This window comes from Mus musculus, chromosome 7, assembly GCF_000001635.26.
Source record: "Mus musculus strain C57BL/6J chromosome 7, GRCm38.p6 C57BL/6J".
In the NCBI taxonomy this organism is placed as follows: domain Eukaryota; kingdom Metazoa; phylum Chordata; class Mammalia; order Rodentia; family Muridae; genus Mus; species Mus musculus.
Genome location: NC_000073.6, coordinates 13644046 through 13668421, shown reverse-complemented (window position 1 = coordinate 13668421; position 24376 = coordinate 13644046). Strand labels below are relative to the sequence as shown.

The window sequence follows — 24376 nt, the reverse complement described above, 5'->3', positions numbered from 1 at the left end:
GAATGACAATAGAAGCCATTCTTTCTCTATCACATTACTTTCTTTCTGTATCATCACATAAGTTAATTTTAATTCCCCAGAGGGCTATATTAAAGAAAATATAAAGAATTCATAAAAATGTAAATCCCTGATACAGCATATTAAAATAATATACTATAATTGATATGAATATAAAAGTGTCATCTAATGAGATGGGTACCTACTAATATCCATTGTGCTCTCATGTTCTTTCTTTTCTTTATTAGAACATGTAATCTTATAGTTTTTGACAGCATGCCTGGATCCTGATAGGCCAAACCAGATAGATGTTAGACTATAAGCATCTCAACAAACTCAATATGGATTCCCAATGGAATAAATCAGTACATCTGAGAAACCACATCTTTGGAGGCACACACATGGAGTTGTATGTTCACCTATGTGCAAATTCTGTGCACCTTATTGATACACTTTTATTTTCTTTCCTGTTTCTAAACATCTCCCTAAACTTTTGTGTGTCAGATGGCAGGATAACCCTAACATCTGGTGGCTTAACTCTTGTTGAAAAAGAACTTCCTCATAGTTCTGGAGGCTGCAGATCTCACATCAGAGTACTGTCCAAACCTTTGTAGGATTTTCTTTTTGGCCTGAAAATGGCAGGCTTCTTCTTCTGTCCTTGTGTCATCTTCTTTTTTTGACTCTGTTTAAGGCCTTCTGAAGATACCAGTGAAAATGATCAATGGCCCAACTACTGTGTCCATTAAACATACACTGTGAAGTAATGAGTGCTGGGAATTTTGAGGTTTGCCAGAATATATTTCCTATACATATCTTGATCATGGCATTGTCTTTATAAAGTCTTGTCACCCAAACCCAAAGAGTAGCTGAATATCTCTCTAGTATGCATTTCCTACAGAGCCTAAATATTGAATTAAACTGACTACAATTGCACGTGGAAAAATCATTGCTTGGAGATTAAAACCAGATGCATCTCAAAAACTTGAATGATTGAGTCTCTGGGATAAAGCTTACAAAGTAGCTCTGCAGAGACAATAAAAGATAATGTCTTGTGTCTTAAGATAAGAACAATTAAAGGATTTTGGAAAATAGGTCTAGTGAACTCCTCCTGGCTCAGGCAAGTCTAACACTTAGTACAGATTTTTAATGTTTTATGATTTAGGGAATTAGGTTGTCTAATGGTAAATAATGGAATGTGTATTAGCATTATCTTAGATTTGCACATATTTTGATGATTTAAAAAATGGCACCAATCTGATAGAGGAATTGAGAAGACAAATATTATCTTCATATACATTTTTCTTTCAAAGTTATTTCCAAACATATTCATTTCATCATTCTCTACAATGAATTAGTGAAGCAAGTGGGTAATGTATTTGGTGTCCCCCATCAGTGACCTGGTTTCCAGTATTACCTGGCTTAAAGGATATTGGTGTCACACTAGTATAAGAAAAATAATCCCACAAAATAAAAGCTGTCTTCAAATGAAAAAAGAAAAAAGAAAACAACAAAAAAAATGCTACATATAATCACTAGGATAATTAAATTTCCAAAGACTAATGAAGTCTTATCAAGTATTTAGGCAGAACTATATTATAATTACTGTATGTATGTATGTATTCCTGCTATCATCTGTGCTGCATGACAAATAGTACTTGTATTTGGAAGAGATTAAAACCAAGTGTGGCCTCATCCTAAAAGAATCTTCCTGGCAAAGCAGAAACAGTAGTTGTCTTCATGGAATTTTGTCTTAAATTCTATTCCATCTGCTCTGATTTGTCTCTGCTAATGCTTTTGTTTGTCACTTTCCTTTTCCCTTTGCTATTAACAGAGCTACTTCATTCCTTTAGGTATGTAATAACAGACTTATTTTCTTACAATGTTTTAACAATGCCAAATTCTCATTCATTATAGAAAATCCAGAAACAGACCACTTTGCTTAGGTGAGACCTTCATTTCTAGTGCAGAGAAATATGTCTCTTCAGAGTCTGGAGTGCAGTAGTCTGAGGACAGCTGGCAAGAACAGTTCTTCCACATACCTTGAGCTTTAGTGTAAAGATTTCCATTTTCTTTTAGTTAGTGGTGACATATCTTTATGTTTACATCTCAGTCAAAATTTCCTATTATATGGATAGTACGAATCCTGGACTAAATACAATTTGGTATCTACTTAGACTTCATTTTTTCTACATAAACTCCTGATATCCTTATATTGTTCATGTCCAAATCTCACACTTCAAAGCTGTCGATGGAAGGCAAAGGCTGAAACATTTTAATTATGGATAAAAAAAAGATACTAACATATATTGTTAGTATCCAAATTTCAGACTCCAAAGCCTTCGATTGAAGTTAAAGGCTGAAACATTTAAATTATGGATAAAGAAAATTAGACTTATAATTTATACTTCATTCATTTATACCCATGTTTTTATTCAGTGTTAAATATCTGATGAATGACACCTTCTTTCTTCTAATCTAAGTTCCATCTCACCTATCATTATCTAATTAGGTCTGGGTGAGGCACAAGGTCTGATTTATTCTGGCAAAGTCACTCCAGATCTGTACAGCTATGACACCACACACACAAACAATCTGCTCCCATCATAGAGAGGAGTTGACAAATAAATAGAGAGCATTAAAATCCCCCTTTCAGAAAAGATAATTCCAAAGAAGTGAGGGGTCATGAACCTAAGGTAATCTAAACATAGGTTGGCAAATACCATCAGATTTTAACATTAGAGATTTTTTTTCAGTCCTATTGGAGTATAACCTTGGTTTACAGTTGGCAGAAATCTTGACCTGTTCAACATCTTTTCCAGCAGTTAATGTAATTTTTGTGGTTCTATGGTTATCATCTTAGATATATCTTTGTTCTACTGTATTACACTTTTTATATTTTAGAAATGAGGAATGTGATATAAGAAACTTTACAATGTCTCATAGAATACTGACTACTCTCCCATTGTTTTCATTGAAGTATTATTGGATATGACCATCTCCAATCCTAAGTTCATCTACCAGAATAAATCAACTTTGCAGAATGTCTTAAACCCACATCTTCTTCATAAAAACCTTCCCTGTAATGTCTGTGAGAAGCTATCAGTGATAAGCAGTGACTTTCAGTACATTCCCAACAACTACTTAGAGCTTCATTGCCACATCAAGCCCTTCACTTGTTCTGACATATTCTGAAGCTAGATGATCTCTTACCTTTTCTCATGAGCTTCAAGCCATTAGTAACCCGATCTTCCGTAATGAGACTAAAATTGGACATGTTGTTTTCTTTCATGGCTTGGAAGGAGCTGTATTTGAAGACAAGATCCAGCTCATCTGGCCCTAAATTTTTCCCTAGGAAGTCACAGATCTTTTTTATGGTTCCCTTTGGATCCTAAAAGAAGAACGTAAAATGAGGGCAATAAACAGAAGGCACTGAGAGAAATGATTCAAACATTTGATCTGTGGATGGGGATGATCAAACTGTTGTGAAAAGGGCATCATCAAATGAGAGAGCATGAATAGGAATTAGGCAATAAAGGAAATGGAACACAGGGAAGAAGGACTCAGACTCAACATTTATATATTGAGTGAACTCTCAATGTGGCTCATCTCTGCTCTCTAAAAGATAGAGGCTGGGGATTCTTTTTAGGGAAGAGAAAATGTAAGAGAGAGGTTCTCATAGAACCTAGGTTAAATTTAAACTTGCTTTTTAGAGGATCATGACCTTGAATTTCAGACCTTCCTGGGTCAATCTCCACAGTGCTAAGGTCACAGGTGTGTGCTGACACAGTCACTCAGAATACTGAGTTTTTTTTTTTTTTTTTTTCTCAAGACAGGGCCTCACTATGGAGTTTTTTCTTGTGTGTTGGAAGTTGCTGTAGAGATTAGTATGTGTCAAGCTCACAGAGATCACCAATCCATCTATCTGGCTTTTTCCTTCCAAGTGCTGGCACTGAAAATATGTACAAGCATACCTATCCTTCCCTGGCAGGTTTAAAGAAACTTATAGAAATGCTGCTAGACAATGATCAAGGCAAATGAAGACATGTGCACAAAATCCTCAGCAGAGATTAATGTTAGTTCCAGATAATACTGTTTGCTTAGGCTAACTGAAAACAATACAGATTTTACGACAGTTTCATAGAAATGTTCTCAATATTTATTACTTGAGGGTACTTCCGAGAGATTTTGTTTTTTGAGAAAGCATCTCAGTTTGTGGATCATGTGGGCATCACATTCCCAATTTTTCTGTCTCAGATCTCTAACTGTTGCAATGATATCTGTGTACTACCACAATTAATTTAATCTTCTGATATAATCATTACAAGGTAAAATCTTAGAACACCAAAAATTGTGCTTTCAATCCTAGCCCTCCCCATGTGGACATAGGTTTTCTTGGTTTAAAACATTTTTTTTTACATATTTATCAGAGTTTTGCCTAATATTTCACACGAATGTAAACAATCATGACAATAACTGAAAAGAATGTGTTAAATGGACAGATAGAAGACTTATTGGAATGTGCAGTAGTGTGTAGCAGACAGCTGGGTTGTGATCCTTTCTTGGGAAAACTGAACTTAATGATGATTAAGTAAAAGATTCTACATGTGGAAAAAAGAGTGTGATGAAACTTTTTTACTTTTAAAATTCATTTATTTTGTACACGCTATATATTATTTCCCCATAGCCTATCAACCCTATGACTATTCCACATCACATACCTCCTCCCCACCACCATGGCTCTATGGGGATGTCCTGCCCAAACCAGATGACTTCTAATCTCCCTGTGGCCTCCAGTCTCCCAAGGGTTAGGTGCATCATCTCTGAATGAACACTGACCAAAAGTTCTCTACTGTATATGTGTTGGAGGCCTCATATTAGCTGTTCGTTCGGTGGTCCACTTTTTGAAAGATCTCAGGGGTCCAGATTAATCGAGACTCTTGGTCATCCTAAAGGATCACCTTCTTCTCAGCTTCTTTCAGCTGACTGTAATTCAAAAACTAGGGTCAGCTGCTTCTGTCCATTGTCTGGGTACAAACACCTGCCTCTGATTCTTTCAGCTGCTTGCTGGTGTTTTCAGAGGCCATTTATGATAGGTCCCCTTTTGTAAACTATCCATAGACTCAGGAATAGTGTCAGGCCTTGTGACCTCCCCTGGAGCTGGACACCACTTTGGGTCTTTTTCTGGACCTTCCTTTCCTCAGGTTCCTCTCCATTTCCAACCTTGTCATTCTTTCAGACAGGAACAATTATGGGTCAGAGTTATGACTGTGGGATGGGCATACTCTCCTTCATTTGATGCCCTGTCTTCCTGATGGAAGTGGAGATACGGTATATAACATCCTTCTCCCTAATATGTGGAAATTCATCTAAGGTCTCTCCCTTTGAGTCCTGAGATTCTTTAACTTACCAGGTCTCTGGTGAATTCTTGAGGGTCCCCTAAACCTCCTAATTTTAGAGGATGCTTGTATCCATTCTTACTGCTGGCCATCAGAATTTCAGTCCTTTTCCTTCACACAATACTAGATCAGGTTCACCTCTCCCTCCCAGTCCCCCCATACACTTTCCCTCCCAGGTTCCTCCCTTCTGCTTCCTGAGAGATAAACACTCCGAGGTCAAATTTATTTTTGAATAATTGCATCTTTCAGTTTTTGTCTGGCTGCATTTTTACTTTTTATTGATAAGTATTTTTCTCCATTCCTTCAGGGAAGCAGGTAGGCTGAGAGCAGATTTTTGGCTTTCTCTCTGCTTTTCTAGATCCTATGACCAATATTCACCTTTTGTTGTTGTTGTTGTTGTTGTTGTTGTTGTTGTTGTTATTGTTGTTGTAATGGGTTCTCATTCTTAACTGAGTGATAACTGTAAGCTCACCTTTTTCAAGTCTTCATAGTATAGTACCAAGAAGTTGTCCCATTCTCTCATGGACAGCCAGCCACGGACATGCTCAAACCATGATCCATATATGACTGTGTACAGGGAGAAGTAGAGTCTCAATTACAAAGTAATAACACAGGGTCTGCTTGACTTTCTTCATTTTCTGAAAGCAGCAGCAGAAAGCTTCACTAAGAAAAATCTAACTAGTCTGTATTTATAGCATTAAACATGATGTTCGAGGTTAACACAGATATATAGAACTGATAAAATCAAGTTCATTATCAAACTCATTACCACTAAGATTTACCATTAATGCCATGAGGAGATATTCTACTGCCAAGGTGCAAGGACAGAGGTGTGTGCTGGGGGAAACCTATCACACCAATACAGAAATCCAGAGGTGACTTCTGTAAGTACCTGCCTCCTAGTGAGGTATATGAAGACAACAGAAAGATTTGATAACAGAGATGGGAGAACAGTGTTTTATATGGTGTTGAAAAGAAACATTCCAATTTGTACAGCAACCTACTGGCAGAATTCTAATAGATGTGTAAATCAAAGCTATATGACATCATTAATAATCACATCAACAAAGTTAGTTAAGGGGATAAGGCACCTTTGTGTGTGTGTTTGTGTGTTTGTGTAAGGGATAGGGAGAGAGAGATAGAGAATGTTTGTGAGGTTTTAGAATGATCTTAGCATATGTATTGGATGCAGATCTGTTGATTATGAGAACTATATAAGGCACTGTCAAGTGAGGAAGACAAGTGACAGAGGAAATTTAACAGAATCCCTCAACTCAGCATACCTATGTCTACAATGCCCTTTGGGAGTATATAGGGTATCATTTCCATTTCTCAGTTTTCAATTTTCAGCCCCTGATTTTCTACATAATGCTCTTATCCTGAGCTGAACTCACATGTTACAATATAGATGTACCAGGCCGGAGGTGCCTAGTAGTGCAATAATGACACAATAATTATGGGTTTACTTAAATGATGTCTGATTGGATTTGAGCCTTGATCCTTGAGATGCAATTCATGCCTGGTACTATAATCCTGGTCATGAATACATGGTTGATGATGTCATAGTTCCAAACTAGGTTTCCTACTGTCATTTTATTAAATGGTCATATTGTCAAACTACCGTCTAAATATTTGTATTTATACTCATGGATTTGTGCTGTTCTATACCTTGTTAGAGATTAATTTTGCAACTGGCTATGGATAATGTAGACTCAGAAGTGATCAAAATGTGCAGCGTAATTGTGAGTGCTCAGTCATTGATGTATCATTCCCTACCCACACCCTTTTCATATAGGACCACTGTTATGTTACTAGTGCCTACATGGATGGCCCTACATCCATGCACATATGAGCACCACAAATTATCATTAGTGGGTTGTATTGTTTTAAAAAAATTACGTTGTGGTATGGACATATTATGCAATGTATAGTGTGTTGGAATGCATACTGGAAAATCTGGTAGAATGTGATATAACATATTCATTTTTAAATTTTTAAAGAATAGAAATATTAGGTATAAAAACACAAAAATTTTGAAAACTAAATCAAGCTCAAACATAGGACATAGGAAGATCTAATGCTTGTCTAAATAAAATTCTAAAAGCAGATAATTCAGGAAGAAGGAGCCAATATATGATGCAAATTCACTTTACTTCTGAAGGACACCATTTCCAATTTCTAAGACCTATTTATTCCAAGAATGAGTTTTTAAATCTTCTTCAGAAACCACATCATAATGACTTTTCATGATTGTTTAGTTCATCTCAAATCCACCATCAGAAAAGTTTATCCATGTAGTAAAGAGGGGTTAAGTCACAGACCCACAGCTCTTAAAGGTGCAGACAATGAGAGACTCTGGACTGGTGAGCATTAAATTTGGCTTCTAAAATAATCTTTTTCTCCGATGTTCAGGGATCATGTTGGATATAGATGTGACATATTATAGAGGCAGAGTGGGTGAATGACTTAACTAAAACAGTGTTTTTTGAACATTTCCCGGCAGTTGGACACATGTATTCAGCAGTTGTGACAGTATGTGCAAGATCTGTATAAGCTTAAGTGAGATTGAGTCCCTGCATGGAGCAAGCATGGTCATGATGTGCCAACTATGAGGAACTACTAGTGATTGATAGCTTCCTGAAGAGAGTCAGTTTACTTTATGAGTGTTTATCCAACCACAGTGAATATTCATATACCCAAAAATGTATAGGCAGAATTAATTGGAATGGATGTTTTTAAAAAGCAATAGGACTGGAGAGATGACTCAGGATTCTAGAACACTTGCTGCTCCCACAGAAGATGTTGGTTCAGTTCCTGTACCATCATGGTAACTCATTATCTTCTGTAACTTCAGTTCAACCAGATAATTTATACTCCTGGACACTGTGGGTAATGCTCTCGTTATGGTTCACGTACATACATGCAGATAAAAGGCACCTAGACATAAAATAAAACTCTGAGGAGTCCTGAATCAACTGGGATTACAGGAAGGACAGGCTCCAATCAGACATATTGAGGGCTGCAAGCACTTGAGATAATCAGATAACAGGAGACAAGTGTAAGAACAGAAGCAACAGAAACCAAGGCTACTTGGCATCATCAGAACCAAACTGTCCCACCATAGCAAGTCCTGGATACAACATCACACAAGATATGAATCTAATGTCACTTATTTTGATGATGATGGAGGACTATCAGATGGAAATAAATAACTCCCTTAAAGAAACACAGAAGAGCACATCCAATCCGGTGAAATAATTGAACAAAACCATCCAGGATCTACAAGTGGAAGTAGAAACAATAAAGAATTCACAAAGGAAGACCAATCTGAAAATAGAAAACCTAGAAAAGAAGTCAGGAGCCATTGATGCAAGCATAACCTACACAATACAAGAGATAGAAGAGAGACTCTCAGGTGCAAAGGTACCTTAGAAAACATTGACACAACAATCAAATAAATTGGAAAATGCAAAAAGATCCTAACCCAAAGCATTCAGGAAATCCAGGACACAGTGAGAAGTCCAAACCTAAGGGTAATAGGTATAGACAAGTAGAAATATTTTCAACTTAAAGGGCCAGGAAATACCCTCCACAAATTTATAGAAGAAAACTTCCCCAACCTAAAGAAAGAGATCCCCATGAATATACAAGAGGTCTACAGATCTACAAATAGTTTGGACCAGAGAAGGAATTCCTCCCATCATATAATAATCAAACCACCAAATAAAATCAGTAAGGGAAAAAGTCAAGTAACATATAAAGGCAGCCCTATCAGAATTTCACCTGACTTCTCCCCACAGATTACAGAAGCCAGAAGATCCAGGGAAAATGTCATACAGACCCACAGTGAACACAAATGCTAGCCCAGGCTACTATATCCAACAAAAGTCTCAATTACTATAGATGGAGAAACTAAGGTATTCCATGGCAAAACCAAATTCACACAATATCTTTCCACAAACCCAGCCCTTCAAAGGATAATAAAAGGACAGCTTGAACACAATGAGGGAAACTAAGCTCGAGAAAAAGAAAGAAATTAACCGGTCAACAAACCTAAAAACACAGCCACATGAACAGAATTCCAAATCTAAGAATAAACATAACAGGAAGCAATAACAACTTTTCCTTAATATTTCTTAATATCAATGGACTGAATTCACCTATAAAAAGACATACAATAACAGATTGGTTATGTAAAAAGGACCCCACTTTTTGCTGCATACAGAAAATCCACCTCAGGCATAAAGGAAGACACTACCTCACAGCAAAAGGCTGGAAAACGATTTTCCAAGCAAATGGTCCCAAGAACCAAGCTGGAGTAGCCACTCTAATATGAAATAAAATGGACTTTCTTTTTTTTTTAAATGGCTCATCATAATTTATTTTATATTAAAATGTACAGCTTTTCTTGGGGGGGTTCCTTCTTTTTTTTGAAGTAACTGACTAAAAAGAAAACTGTTAAATATAAGAGTTCTGCTGGCTCCTACTTTATACAAGGTCGTGCACACCTGTCCTTCTTGGCCCTTAATGTCATCTGTCCAGGTGCAAAGGCTACAAAAGGAAGCAATAGAAACAGACACAAATAACTTTTCTGCTTTTTTACTTGAGATGTGTAAGATTACTTTGTGCTATTCACAAGCTACTTTTCTATTTTTCCTTAAAAAATAATTCCAATATTTTATAAAGATAGAAAAATCTACAGATGGAATGAAAATGTAAAGTTAGAGGCATTTCCATAAAATAGCAACTTTACACCAAATTCATGATTTAAAAAAAAACTTGCCAAGTATTTGGACATATATGAAATGCTTCAAAACCTGACAGATAAACACTGAGATATGCTTCATTTAATAAATAGAAGTGTGCATTTATAAAACAGAAAGCTGCCTCTCCCCATAGGAGTCTGCCACCAAAATGGAAAATGGTTTTCTCAACTTTACACCAAACATTTAGCGATAAACCCCCTTCACTAACCAGACGGGGATAGCTCTGATAGCTCTTTACAGTTTTATAGTGAACAAAAATACAGTCTTTTTTAAACCCTCAAATTAGGGTACCCTAATCAAGGCAAAAGACTTAAGAAGTGGCTTACCGTTAGCACAACACTTGTACAGTACTACAAAATGCACTGTCACCACCAAAGACATTAGTGGCATACTGAAGGGTCACCTTAAACAAAATATACAGTAATTGAAATGCTAAAGGCATTTCCATGGAGTAGACAAGGAAGAAGAAAAGCTGGAGGTTCAGTATTAAAACAGGTGATTTGGGGAGGGGTTTGTATGCACACTGTTTAATGGAAGCAGGCAAGACGTGTGGCCGCTGCCAACTAGAGTTCTAAGAGAGGCCTTCCTTTGCAAAGAATTTTATATAAAAGTAACAGAAATAAAGGTGCCAAAAAAGAAAAAAGAAGGAAAAAGGAAAAAATAACTTGTATAAGGCATTCTGCTTTATACAGCTTTTTTTTTTTTAAATAAATGGTGCCAACAAATGTTTTTGCATTCACACCAATGCTGGTTTTGAAATCGTACTCTTCAAAGATATTTGTGCAGATCAATCCAATATTGGGGCCCAGTGGGCTGGGTGGGCTGCCAGGCTGTCTACCTTCTCTTGTAGGATCCATTGGGAGACTGTTTGGACATGCCCATGTTCATGTAGCCATGTGTACATCATGTTAGCGTGGGGTGGGGTCTGCATTGGCTGCTGGGCATATGGCTGGCTTCCCATCATATGCCCAGCAGATGGGCACATCTGCAACTGCATAGGGAACTGGGTGGTTTGATTCATGTAGCCATGGTAGCTGTGGTAACCACTATTCATCATCCTGTTCATCATCAGCTGGGACATGCTATACCCATTCATGGCATTCTTCTTATTCACAGAGTTAACATTGTAGGCTGGCACTGGCATCAAGTTCACACTCGTGTTCATGCCTCTTTGCATTGTTAAAGTCCGTGCAGGACCCTGCATGGCTACAGTCTGGGAACACCCATCGATTTTTTGACTGATGGGTGGTGGCAGCTGGTGACAGAGATGAGGACATGGTTCTTATGGAGACGTGGACCTTGCTGGCAATCTGAGTTTGCAGTATTTGGCTGTGGGAGGTGCCAATATTTGATGCTGCCTGGTTCTGCTGCAGGAGAGATAGTGGCAGATTCATGGGAGGAGGAGTCAGTCAGGTTAGGGGGTGGGGTCATGGTAGCTTGTGCTTGAGGTCCTCCAGGGACAGAGTGTAGAGACTGTGAAAGCTGAACAAGCCCTGTGTTGCCTAATGGTGTGGAAAAGAGGCACTGTTAGCATAGGAGGTCACAGCAGTGGAATGAATAATAAGTGCATTAATTAACTGCTGCAGTTTGGCAGGGTTGAAGGTGGCAGATGGCTGTGGGTAGTGCCCATCCCCAAAATCACTTTGACCCATTCACTCATATAATCCAATGTTGGTATTGCTGGTCTCGGGGATTTCAGCCAGCTTCATGGGTTGGGGTGAAATTGGTGGCCATGCTGCACTGAGCTAGCTGCTGGCTGCTACTGGGAGGCCTCTCCACCACACAGCCTTGGGGAAACTTGACTCTGCAGGTTGGAGGGGAGCTGATGCTGGTCTGCTGCATCATGCTACAGTTCCTGCTGATGTTGGACATCTACTGGGTGACAGCACAGCTGTTCTGTGTCACATTCCTAGAGGTGAGACTGGTATAGGAGCAACTATTCTGGGAAGAGCCATTTCTACAGATGCTGCCTCCCATGGTTGAGTCATAGCTGCTTGTGTCCTCATAGTTCTCTCTTGTGCTCTCAGTACTGCCCAGATCACTGAACCTGCTGTCAACGACCTGCTGTGAGTGATCTGACACTGACAGGACATCCATCATTGGACGGGTCTCCATGTTCTGCAGAGGTGGCACTGTGATGGCAGTCTGATCGGGGCTAATTTGGATGAAGCTATTCTCTAGCAGGGACGCTGGGGCTATTGACAGAATGAACTGGCTTGCCAGGAAAGGAATGGACAGATGAAAGTGGGCTACCTTGGTCTGACTGTTGGCACTCGTCCAGTATGGTGGCAATTTGAGGACTTTGGTCTGTGTGAGTTTAGTTTTGCAGGCTTCTACAGGCCTCTTGAGTCTCAGCACAATCTGGAAAGGTGTCATCGTGTTCCCTGTTTTCTTGGGTCAAAGACTGAACAACCTGGCAGTCTTGTAGTCAATTTCCAGGGCAGCTGGGCCTCCCTCTTTGAGCTCAGCATCCATACCATCACTGTTCTTTTGGTCCTGCTTCTGTGTCTGTTCTTCCGGGTGCTCCCCGTCAGACTCAGGTGCAGTTCCAGTGTCCCCAGCAAGCTCCTTTGGCTCACTGTTACAGGACACTGCAAGATCAACACTGCAGTTTATCAAGACCTCAGGGTTCAAGTGGCTCAACTGAATGCTCAGGTCTAAATAAGCCTCCTGGCCCTCTAGTGCATCTTTGAAGGTTTCTCTTGGGAGGTCTCCACTCTCCATGTTGGCAGCCTCCATGTGGCCATCATCTTCATCATCTGCATCATGGTCCTCTTTGTGAGATGGCTCTTCTTCCTCATCCTCATCCTCTTCATGGTCATCCAAATGCACAGGGTCTTCCTTTTCCTTGGAGATCTCTTCCTCCTTCTCCTCCTCCTCTTCCTCTTCCTCCTCCTCTTCCTTCTCCTCGTCCTCCTCCTTCCTCTTCCTTTTCTTCCCATACAGATTCAGCTTGAACCCATCCATCCTCTCTTTGCTTTGCTTCCTCTTGGAGAGCCCTTGCTTCGCTCCTTTTTGCCACACTTGTCTGCACTTTAGAGGCTAAGGATTGTCTTTACTGCCTTCTTTCAAGTGTTCTGCATCATTATCTACATCTTTTCTACAAAGGGCAGGGTTCTTGAAGAAATGATCATCTTTTCCTTCCTCTTCCTCTGTCTGCCTTTTCTTCCCTGGCTGATGTTGGAATGCTTTTCTCAGAACTGGCTTCCTGTTGTCGTAGTCTCCCCGCCCCCCACACTATGACCTCACAGGTAGGCTCCAGTTGCAGCTTTGATCTCTCCTCATCTGAGTTGTCAAAGGGCTCGTTCAGCACTTCTGTCCTCTCGGAAATGGTCTCAGTGGTTACACTGCTGTTGATCCTCCTGCGTTTATGACCTCTTTTCTCCTTTACTACAAAAGTCCTCTTTCTTTTAATGGAAACTGACTGTGGCTTAGTCAACTGTAGGGGAGATGTGTGAATGCTCTCCTCCTCTTCCCCATCTTCTTCCTCTTCCTCATCATCTTCCTCCTCCTTTTCCTCTTCCTCTTCCTCACTGCTCTCTTTGGACAGTTTTAACTACTGTCCTCTCACCCTGGCCACTGGCTGCCTATCTGGACAATGCAGGTATTTATTTATTTTTTTATTGTATTTTTGCAGACGATTGCCTACTGGTAACTCTAGACTACAGGATCTCTTGCTCCTCCTTCTCCCATCAGCTGACTTGTTCCATTAGTCCTTCAGGCTCCTTCTCAGCTTCTCACTCTTCCTCAGAAACCACAGCACTAGAAATTAAAATTGGAGTCCATCTTAGAACCTCTGGATCAATTTTGTTGGGTCTGGCACAGTTCTTCAGCTTTTCCATGTGGCTCAATATCAACTTTTCCATTCTTATGATGACAAACCTGCCATCTCTCCATCAATCATGTGGAGGTGCTGCAGAGTGGTGGCAATGTCATGTGGGCACATACCTGTGGCTCTCCTAATGACCTTGATGCTGATGTGCCTCTTGTGGTGGTGGTAGAGGTATTCCAAGATGACACTTTTCCAGTAGGTCAGGTAGGAGAGCCGGCATAGGTCAGAGAGTGGCTTTTGTGAGACCCTGCTTGGCCTTCTCCTTGAGAAAGCAAATAGCTGAAATCAATGAGAAAGCCTCCAAATCCTTGCCCTTAGTGCTGGGGCATGATCATTATGCAGGCCACATTATACTTCTGCTGGCAGAGCTTTTCCTTGGAGAAGTATCCAACCACAGGACAGCCTTTTTCATCATACTTTAACATAATAAAAGCAATCTACAGCAAACCAGTAGCCAACATCAAAGTAAATGGTGAGAATCTGGAAGCAATCCCACTAAAATCAGGGACTAGACAAGGCTGTCCACTCTCTCCCTACCTATTCAACATTGTACTTGAAGTCCTAGCCAGAGCAATTAGACAACAAAAGGAGATCAAGGGGATACAAATTGGAAGGGAAGAAGACAAAATATCACTTTTTGCAGATGATATGATAGTATATATAAGTGACCCTAAAAATTCCACCAGAATTAACTCAAACAAGTCAATGGCCTTTCTGTAAACAAAGGATAAACAGGCCGAGAAAGAAATTAGGGAAACAACACCCTTGTCAATAGTCACAAATAATATAAAATACCTTGGCGTGACTCTAACTAAGGAAGTGAAAGATCTGTATGATAAAAACTTCAAGTCCCTGAAGAAAGAAATCAATGAAAATCTCAGAAGATGGAACCATTTCCCATGCTCATGGATTGGCACGATTAATATAGTCAAAATGACTATCTCACCAAAAGCAATCTACAGATTAAATGCAATCCACATCAAAATTCCAACTAATTATTCACCAGTTAGAAAGGGTAGTTTACAAATTCATCTGGAATAACAAAAATTCTAGGATAGCAAGAACTATTCTCAAGAAAGAAGAACCTCTGGTGGAATCACAATCCCTGACTTCATCTGTACCACAAAGCAATTGTGATAAAAACTGCATGGTACTGGCACAGTGACAGGTAGATCTATGGAACAGAATTGAAGTCCCAGAGATGAACCCACACAACTATGGCCCCTTGATCTTTGACAAGAGAGCAAACACCTCCAGTGGAAAAGAAACAGCATCTTCAAAAAATTGTATTGGCTCAACTAGTGTTTTGCATGTAGAAAATGCTAATTGACCTATTCTTATCTACTTGTACAAAGCTTAAGTTTAAGTGGATGAAAGAACTCCACATAAAACCAGAGACACTGAAATTTAAAGAGGAGAAATTGGGGATTAGCCTCGAAGATATGGGCAAAGGGAAAGTTTCATGAACAGAACAGCAATGATTGTGCTGTAATATCAAGAATTAACATATTGGGCCTCAATAAGTTGCAAAGCTTCTGTAAGGCAGAGGACACTGTCAATAAGACTAAAAGGCAACAGAGAAAAGATCTGTACCAATCCTAAAGCAGATAGTGGGGGAAGTGGGTGAGGCCACAGGCCCCATGAAACCTACTTGTTTACTGCCTTGCCAGAGCATGCACAGTGAGGCTGCATGCTTGGGCTGCCTGCCAGGCTGGACTGTTCCTTGTGATTGCCACCTGTCAGCCTATCTGTGAACTACCTGAGCATGGGCCTGGAGCCTGTGTGAATTCTGATTGGATGAGGTGGAGTAGAGCTAGAAGGAAATGAGTTGCCATGAGTAGTGAGTTGTTTTTAGCCCTTGCCCTAGGTAGAAGCCAGAAGTAGAATAAGAGTAGTTTTAGCTCTTGCCAAACTTCTTCTTGTAGAAGTAGAGTAAGAGAAGTTGTTGTAATAGGAGTAGTTTAGACCTTGCCCTAAGAAGAAGCTGTTGGGGAAGATAGCTGTGAAAGGAAAAGCCCGAAGCAAAGTTGCTGCGTGAACCTGACTTGGTGTCTGTGTTGTTCATGTTGCAGCTGGCTCTGAGGACCAACAACAAGATAGGGGGCTAATATCCAATATATATAAAGAACTCAAGAAGTTTTACTACCTCTCCTTTCTACTTTCATTTTCCTGTGTGTGTGTGTGTGTGTGTGTGTGTGTGTGTGTGTGTGTGTGTGCGTGTGTGTGTGTTTGACCCATTGAGTTTTTTAGGGTTTGTTACTGGAGCAAAGGAAAGGAGTCATTTTTATTAACATGGGTACCTTAACAATAGCTACTCTACTGAAAAATAACCTCCCTCCATCAGAAGCCACTAACATGATATAGAGGCTGGAAGGAGGAGTGTCTCATGAGCCCAGTCCCTATCTACTGTTAATTGCCTATAAATTCTCAAGAAATGGGGAAAAGGTTTGGAAGCACCTCCTCTCTCCTTGATAGAATATAAAAGGGCCCGACTTTTGGAAGTCTTGAGCAGTAATCACAGATAATATGAGTTCAAGGGTGCTGTGGCCAAATCATATCTACAAATCAATGTTCCACATCATTCTATCCCATCTTTAGGCTCGTATATCATACCTTCTTCTTTGATGTTTCCTAAATTTATACTATGGGCTATAGATGTCTCATTTATGGTGAGCACTAAAAGGGTACTTATTCTCAGCACTTTGGCTAGTTTTGAGTCTCTGAAATTACCATTGCCTATTACAAGAAGCATTTTTTAATCAAGTCGATGGTAGAGATATGTAAGCAGAAAATCATGGTTATTTAGAAGACAAGTTGATGTTCACATCATATCCATTTACCAGAATAACAATGACAGCTTCAACACTATGATCTATTCCCTCCAAAATGTGGATATTTAACCATGTTGAATAAAAATGATGTGAACTCTTCTCAATGAAAATCAAAAAATGACTGTTTACTACAGAACACAATAGCCATTATTAAGCATATCTTGTGAAGATGGTTGAAGTATAGATTAGATTGTCCACAGTGGAGTAAGTGTTAATGACAATCTCCTAATAACATCCTGACTGACACTGTGAGGGCTATTCAGCAGGAAGGCATAGTCCAGCCTACTCCCAGCATGCTTCCTTTATGTCTAATGACAAGCACATAAGGATGTCCTTAGCAATAGTGTCTTACCAACTACTTTTTGATGGGCAGCTGACAACAGTGACAATTGCCCATATTATTTGACTCCTCGGGCATTTCCCAGGCAACAACTCCTAGGGAGGGATGTCTTCCAACACTAGCAATGGAGTCTTCATTTAACAAGCTATGACTTCTACAAGCAGTATTTTCTACCTGTATAAGGAAGGTATCTTGACTAATTTATTAATGCGTTTCCAAACAATTGAGATTCTGTAAGGCATTTTCATATATTCATATTTTGATTAATTATATCCTTCATCTTACAACCCTATCTTTTCATATACCACCCCACTCTCATATTCATTCCTCCACTCTCATATTATAAGTATTTTGGAATGTCTCTTTCTTGTTCTCCTTCTAATGTTCCCTTGCTGAATTTCTGTCCTTTATATGCATTTTGATTTAAGCACAATAAAAAGTTATGTGGGATACTCTTATGACTAACAACAAATACTCTTTGTCTCTCTGTGCCTAGGTTACCTCATTAAGTATATTTTCCAATTGCATCTACTTTCCCAAGAAACTCAAATGCTATTTTTATACCTGAATGAAATTTCATTGTGTAGTGTACACACATCACAATTTCATTATCTATTTTTCATTTGATGGGCACATAGGCTGAACCTGTTTCCTGGCTATTGTAGATAGAGTTGAAATGAGCACAGATGTTCAACTACCTATTAGTAGTATATATCTAAGTATATAGGAAATATACCTCACTACACAGTAGCATATACCTAAGTATGTAGTATTATACATCTAAGTAAATAATAGTGTGCAATTAATTGTGCATCTAAGTGTACAATAGTATATACCTAAGTACATGGCAATAGACACCTAGATATATAGTAGTATACATCTAAGTAGTAAGAGTATGTACTTAATATTGGACAGATGGGTTACGTGAAAATCCTTTTTCATCTTTCAGAGTGAACTCCACAGTGATTTCAATAGTGATGGTACAAGTATGAGGTACCACCAGGGTTTCTCTTTCCCCACATTTTCTTTTCAGTTTTTAAAATAAGTTCTTATAACATTTTTAAGCATTTTAAGTTTATTATAAAGAAACTCCAAACAGAGGAATGGATACACAGAATGTGGTACAGTCACAGAATGGAGTACTATGCAGCTATTAAAGCAATGAATTTATGAAATTCTTAGATAAATGAATGGATCTGGAGGATGTCATCCTAACTCAGGTAACCCAATCACAAAGGAACACGAATGATATGCCCTCACTGATAAGTGGATATTACCCATAAGTTTAGAATCCTTCTGAGAAGGGGAACAACATACCCATGGAAGGAGTTACAGAGGCAAAGTCCAGAGCAGAAGCTGAAGGAACAACAATCTAGAGACTGCTCCACTTGGGGATCCATCCCATAAACAACCATCAAACCCAGACACTGTGGTAGATGCCAACAAGAGCTTGCTGTCACAAGCCTGATATAACTGTCTCCTGAAGGGCTTTTCTAGTTCCTGGCAAATACAGAAGTGGATGCTCACAATCAACAGTTGGATGGAGCACAGGGTCCATAATGGCGATACTAGAGAAAGTGTCCAAGGAGCTTAAGGGGTTTGAAGCCCCATAGGAGGAACATCAATATGAACTAACCAGTACCCCAAGAGTTCCTTGGAACTAAACCCCCAATCAAAGAAAACACCTGGTAGAACTTGTGGCTCTAGATGTATATGTTGCAGAACATAGTCTAGTCAATCATCAATGGGAGGAGAGGCAGGCTCTTGGTCCTGTGAAGGGCCTATGCCCCAGTGTAGGTGAATGCCTGGATCTGGAATAGGAGTGGGTGGGTTGGGAAGTAGGGGAGGTTGAAGGGGATAGAGGAGTTACAGAGGGGAAACTATGAAAGGGAATAACATTTTGAAATGTAAATAAAGAAAATATCTAATAAAAAAGAATTGGCATACAAGAATATTTAAACCTTCACATTAAATATTACAATTTCAACATCACCTCAATTCACTATCCACCACCCAAAACAAAACTGTGTTAACAGACTTAGAAATAAAACAATAATTAGCCATGCATTCTCTTTCAACACTCTTGCAAATTACCTGTAACAAATCATTTCTCAACACTTTATATTTATGCTTTCTTTTATTTTCCCAAGGCTTCATAAATATCCTGTCTTTTGAAAATGTGCATTCTGACTGGATTAAGATAAGCTCACAAAGTAATTTTTATTTGCATTTCCACAATGGCTAATAATGTTGAATGGTTTAAAAATTGGAGATGAGGTATTTGTTTTTCTGTTTTGGTAGAACTATTAGGTTCCATGATACATGTTTTGCTCCAGTTTTTTTTTCTTGATTTTGAATTTTTAAAAATCTTTGTAGACTCTAGACAAACACAGACTGGGAACATGTAGATTGCAATGGTTTTCACCCATCTTGTAGCCTGAATCTTCACATGACAAATGAGTTACATTGGTTTTTCATTGAGCAAGGTCCTACTTGTCCATTATTTGCCTTGTTGTCTGAGTGGGATGAGTCCTATGTAGCAAGTCCTTACCTGTACCTATATACTACTTTTCTTTTAGCAGTTTCATAGATTTGAGTCTTCTGTTGAGGTTCTTGATCCACTTGATATTGGTGTGTGTATGTCAGGCTGTGTCTGTCGGTCTGTGTCTGTTGTTATGTCTATGTGTGTCACTGTTTATATGTTTGAGGGATGAGGGCTTATATGCCCCAGTACAGGGGGATGCCAGGGCCAGGAAGCAGGAGTGGGTGGGTTGGGGAGCAGGAAGGGGTAGGGTAAACGGGACTTTCAGAGTAAAGTATGAAAGGGGATAGCATTTGAAATGTAAATGAAGAAAATATGTAATAAAAAATAAAATGAAAAGGAAGAAATAAGTCACAATTCTACATATAGCAACCCAGTTACCAAAGCACCATTTACTGAAGAAATTATCTTTCTTGAATGTACATATATTTTTTTCATTTTGCCAAACATAAAGAGCCATCAGTTGTGTTAACATATTGTCTTGTTTTTCTACTCCATTAATTTCTATGTCTGTTTTTGTAACAGTCCAATGCTGTCTTTAATTAATATCTCTGTAGTATAACTTGAAATAAGGTACTGTTTTTCCCAAAATCAGTTTGATTATCTGAGTGATTGTTTTTATTTGCTTTCATATGAATGCATTACTGAATATGTTTTTTGGAAATTTCATACATGTATAAATTACACTCTAATTATTGACAGCATCCATCCTCTCTAATCTCCCTCTGTCTTTATTAACCTCCATTCCCTATAGTTCTCTTTTACAACACTCATATCTCTTTATTCATGACCCATTAGTATAACCATGAATAGGATTATCTGTGAAACTGTGGAGTTGAACTACCCGTTGAAACCTAGTAGGGACCTGAATTGGTGAATAAGTGAAGACAGTGCCTTCCTATGACCCAGAGTCCTTCAGTATCTAGCACTTCAGCAGGGATTTGTGATGCTCCTTGAGTCTCCTCCCCAACCTATGATTAACTATTGATGGATGCCAGTCTTGTGCTGACCCATTGCAAGCAGCTTCAGATGATTTTACTTGCTGCATTGACTCTGTCATGCTCACAAGCCAGTATTTTATAGCACTTCTCTCTTTACCTTCAGCTCCTACCTTTATTCCACCATCTCTTCTGGAATAATCTCTGAGCATGAGAGGTGGTTTTTTAATGTACCATGTAAGAATGAGCATCTTACCATTCTGTATGAATTCAAGTTTTTTTGTTTGTTTGTTTGTTTAATTCTGTGGAGAATGACATTGATATTTTGATTGGGATTGTGTTGAATCTGTATATTGTTTTTGAAGGGATGACAATTTTTTGTAACATTAACTTTCCTAGTCTTAGAGCAGGAGACTATTTTCCACCTCTTAGTGTCTGCCTCACCCTGTTAAACTTTCACTGTAGAGGATCTATCACCTCTTCCTTGTATTAATTTCTTTTCTACTGCTCTGATAAAACACAATGAATGGGACAGCCTATAGAAGGAATTTTTTGTTTGGGGCTTATGGATCTAGAGAGACAAGGGTATATCATCATTACTATGGCTGGAAGTATGACACTATTCAAGTAGACAAAGTATTGGAGCAGCAATTTTTATCTCACAAGTGAATACATAAGCAGGAGGGAGTGAGATCACTCAAAACGGTGCCAGTTTTGAAACTTTAAATCTCACCTCCAGTGACATAATTCCTCAAGCAAGTTCACAGCTCATAATCCTCACAAAATATTCACCACTTTGGCATTACATATTCAAATGCCTGAAATATAGAGGTAACATCTCTTTCAAACAAGCAAACGGTAATATATTTATTCTGGGATATTTTCTTTTGTCTTCCTTTTTATTAGATATTTTCTTTACTTCCATTTCAAAGTCATCTCCTTTCCTGGTAGCCTCCCCCTCCCTGGAAATCCCCTTATACCATCCACTCTCACCCTGCTTCTATAAAGGTGTTCTCCCACACACCCACCCTGCCTCCCCACAGTGGCATTGAGCCTTCACAGGACAAAGTGCCTCTCCCCCCATTAATGCCCAACAAGGACATCCTCTGCTACATATGTGGCTGGAGCTATGAGTCCCTCCATGTGTATACTTTAATGGTTTAGGCCCTGGGAGCTCTGGGCATCTGGTTGGTAGATGTTGTTCTTCCTGTGGAATTTTAAACCCCTTTAGCTACTTCAGTCTTTGATCTAACTCCTCCATTGGGAACCGAGTGTTCCTTCCAATGGTTGGCTGCAAGCATCTGCCTCTGTATTTCTCAGACATTGGCAGAGCCTCTCAGGAGACAGTTATATCAGGCTCAAGTCTAAGTGGATCAAACAACTCCACATAAAACCAGAGACACTGAAACTTACAGAGGAGGAAGTGGTGAAGAGCCTCGAAGATATGGGCACAGGGGAAATATTCCTGAACAGAATACCAATGGCTTGTCAAGAATAGAGAAATGGGACCTCATAAAATGCAAAGGACACTGAAAATAAGACCAAAAGCAACCAACAGAGCAGGAAAAGATCTTTACCAATCCTAAAGTGGAAAGGGGGCTAATATCCAATAAATATAAAGAATACAAGAAGTTGGATTCCAGGAAATTAACCAACCCTATTAAAAATGGGGTACAGAGCTAAACAAAGAATTCTCAATTGAGGAATACCAAATGGTTGAAAAACACTTGAAAAATATTCAGCATCCTTAATAATCAGGGAAATACAAGTCAAAACAAAACTAAGATTCTACCTACACTAGACAGAATGGCTATGATCAAAAACTCAGGTGATAGCAGATTCTAGAGAGGATTTTGAGAAAGAGGAACACTCCTCCAAAGCTGGTGGGATTACAAGCTGGTATGACCACTCTGGAAATCAGTTTGGCAGTTTCTCAGAAAATTAGACTTAGTGCTACCCGAAGATCCTGCAATACCACTGCTGAGCATATATCAAGAAGATGCTCCAAGATGTAATAAGGACACATGCTCCACTATATTCATAGCAGCCTTATATATAATAACCAGAAGCTGAAAAAACCCTAGATGTCCCTCAACAGAGGAATGAATACAAAAAATATGGTACAGTCACATAATGGAGTTCTATGCAGCTATTAAAAACAATGACTTCATGAAATTCCTAGACAAATGGATAGATCTGTAGGATATCATCTTGAGGTAACCCAATCACAAAAGAACACACATGATATGCTCTCAGTGATAAGTGGATATTAGCCCAGAGTCTCAGAATCCTTTTTTGAAAGGGGAATCAAATACCCATGGAAGGAGTTACAGACACAAAGTTCAGAGTAGAGCATGAAGGAATGACCATCCAGAGACTGCCCAACTTGGGAATCCATTCCATAAACAACCACCAAACCAGACATGAGGCAGATACCAACAAGAGCTGGCTGACAGGAGCCTGATATAGCTGTCTCCTGTGAGGCTCTGCCAGAGCCTGGCAAATACAGAAGTGGATGCTCAGAGCCATCCCTTGGATGGAGCACAAAATCCACAATGTAGGAGCTAGAGAAAGTACCTAAGGAGTTTAATAAGGAGTCTGAAGCCCCATAGAAGCAACATCAATATGAACTAACCAGTACCCCTAGAGCTCCTAGGAACTAAACCCCCAAGCAAAGAAAACACATTGTGGAACTTGTGGCTCTAGATGTATATGTAGCACATGATGGCCTAATAAGTCATCAATGGGAGGAGAGACCCTTGGTCCTGTGAAGGCTCTATGCCCCAGTATAGTGGTATTCCAGGACCAGGAATGAGAGTTGGTGGGTTAGCAAGCAGGCAGGGTGAGAGGATATCGGATTTTCAGAGGGGAAACTAGGAAAGGGGATAACACTGGAAATTTAAATAAAGAAAACATATCATAAAAATTAAAAAATAGGACATCACTACTAGGTTTTTTTAATGAACATAAATAGATAAAGTCTTTTTGAATGTTTTGTTTTTAGTAGAGTTTACAATCTTTGCTCTTACTGAGGTGCAAACCCACAATAAGAACAATTTTTGGACATTGGAGGTCTTTGTAATAAGGCTGGACTTCAATATTCCTCACATAACAAAAGGTGATACCTCCATATTAGCTAAGCTAAGAGTTGAAAATTCTGTTGTGCTAAGGAATGAATTGTAGGCATAATTTTTGTTTACAGATTTCCTGCTATGGTCAAAGCTTTTTGACTTGAGTGATTGTCTTCATTCTCAGCCCACAAGGAACAGGTTACACTCATTGAAGAAAAGGTGTGAGTATTAAGATGGTCTATGGATGAAGTCATTCATCAACTGTTTCAATGTAGAATGGTTCTGCTTGGAGGGTGGCACAGATATTAGGTGTGGTTATGATTCTGGTTCCTTTCCTGTGATGAGTTTGAAAAGCCTACATCTCCTTATAAAAATAACTGATATGGTTCTTTTCTTAAAAATGGATACAATAATTATATGTATTCAAGCAAAGCATTTAATCTCAATCTTTGTTGTTCCCTTATAAGCCATCTTTCAAATTAGTTGTCTATATTTCTTTTGGCTGCATAAATAATTTTGAAATATGTAACCTGTTCTGAAAATCATAGTATAGTAAAAAAATAAAATAAACAACGTTAGTAAGAGAGAGATTGAGATAGGAGAAGCACATGAAAAGACATGGTCATGTACAAACAAGCAGAAAGTTTATATGGATTGCATAAT

General features: G+C 39.0%; 1 protein-coding gene and 1 pseudogene across 1 annotated transcript in view; both read right to left on the bottom strand.

The window, feature by feature from the left end:
- Sult2a5 (sulfotransferase family 2A, dehydroepiandrosterone (DHEA)-preferring, member 5) overlaps positions 1-24376 on the bottom strand; it is a 46841-nt gene that overhangs the window by 2386 nt on the left and 20079 nt on the right. Inside the window, exons 4-5 of the mRNA NM_001184980.1 lie at positions 5866-5960; positions 3208-3385 (exon numbers count right to left, since the gene is read on the bottom strand). Coding sequence (NP_001171909.1) covers positions 3208-3385; positions 5866-5960 — 273 coding nt within the window. The remainder of the gene's footprint in view (positions 1-3207; positions 3386-5865; positions 5961-24376) is intronic.
- On the bottom strand, positions 10797-14436 carry Kat6b-ps1 (K(lysine) acetyltransferase 6B, pseudogene 1; annotated as a pseudogene).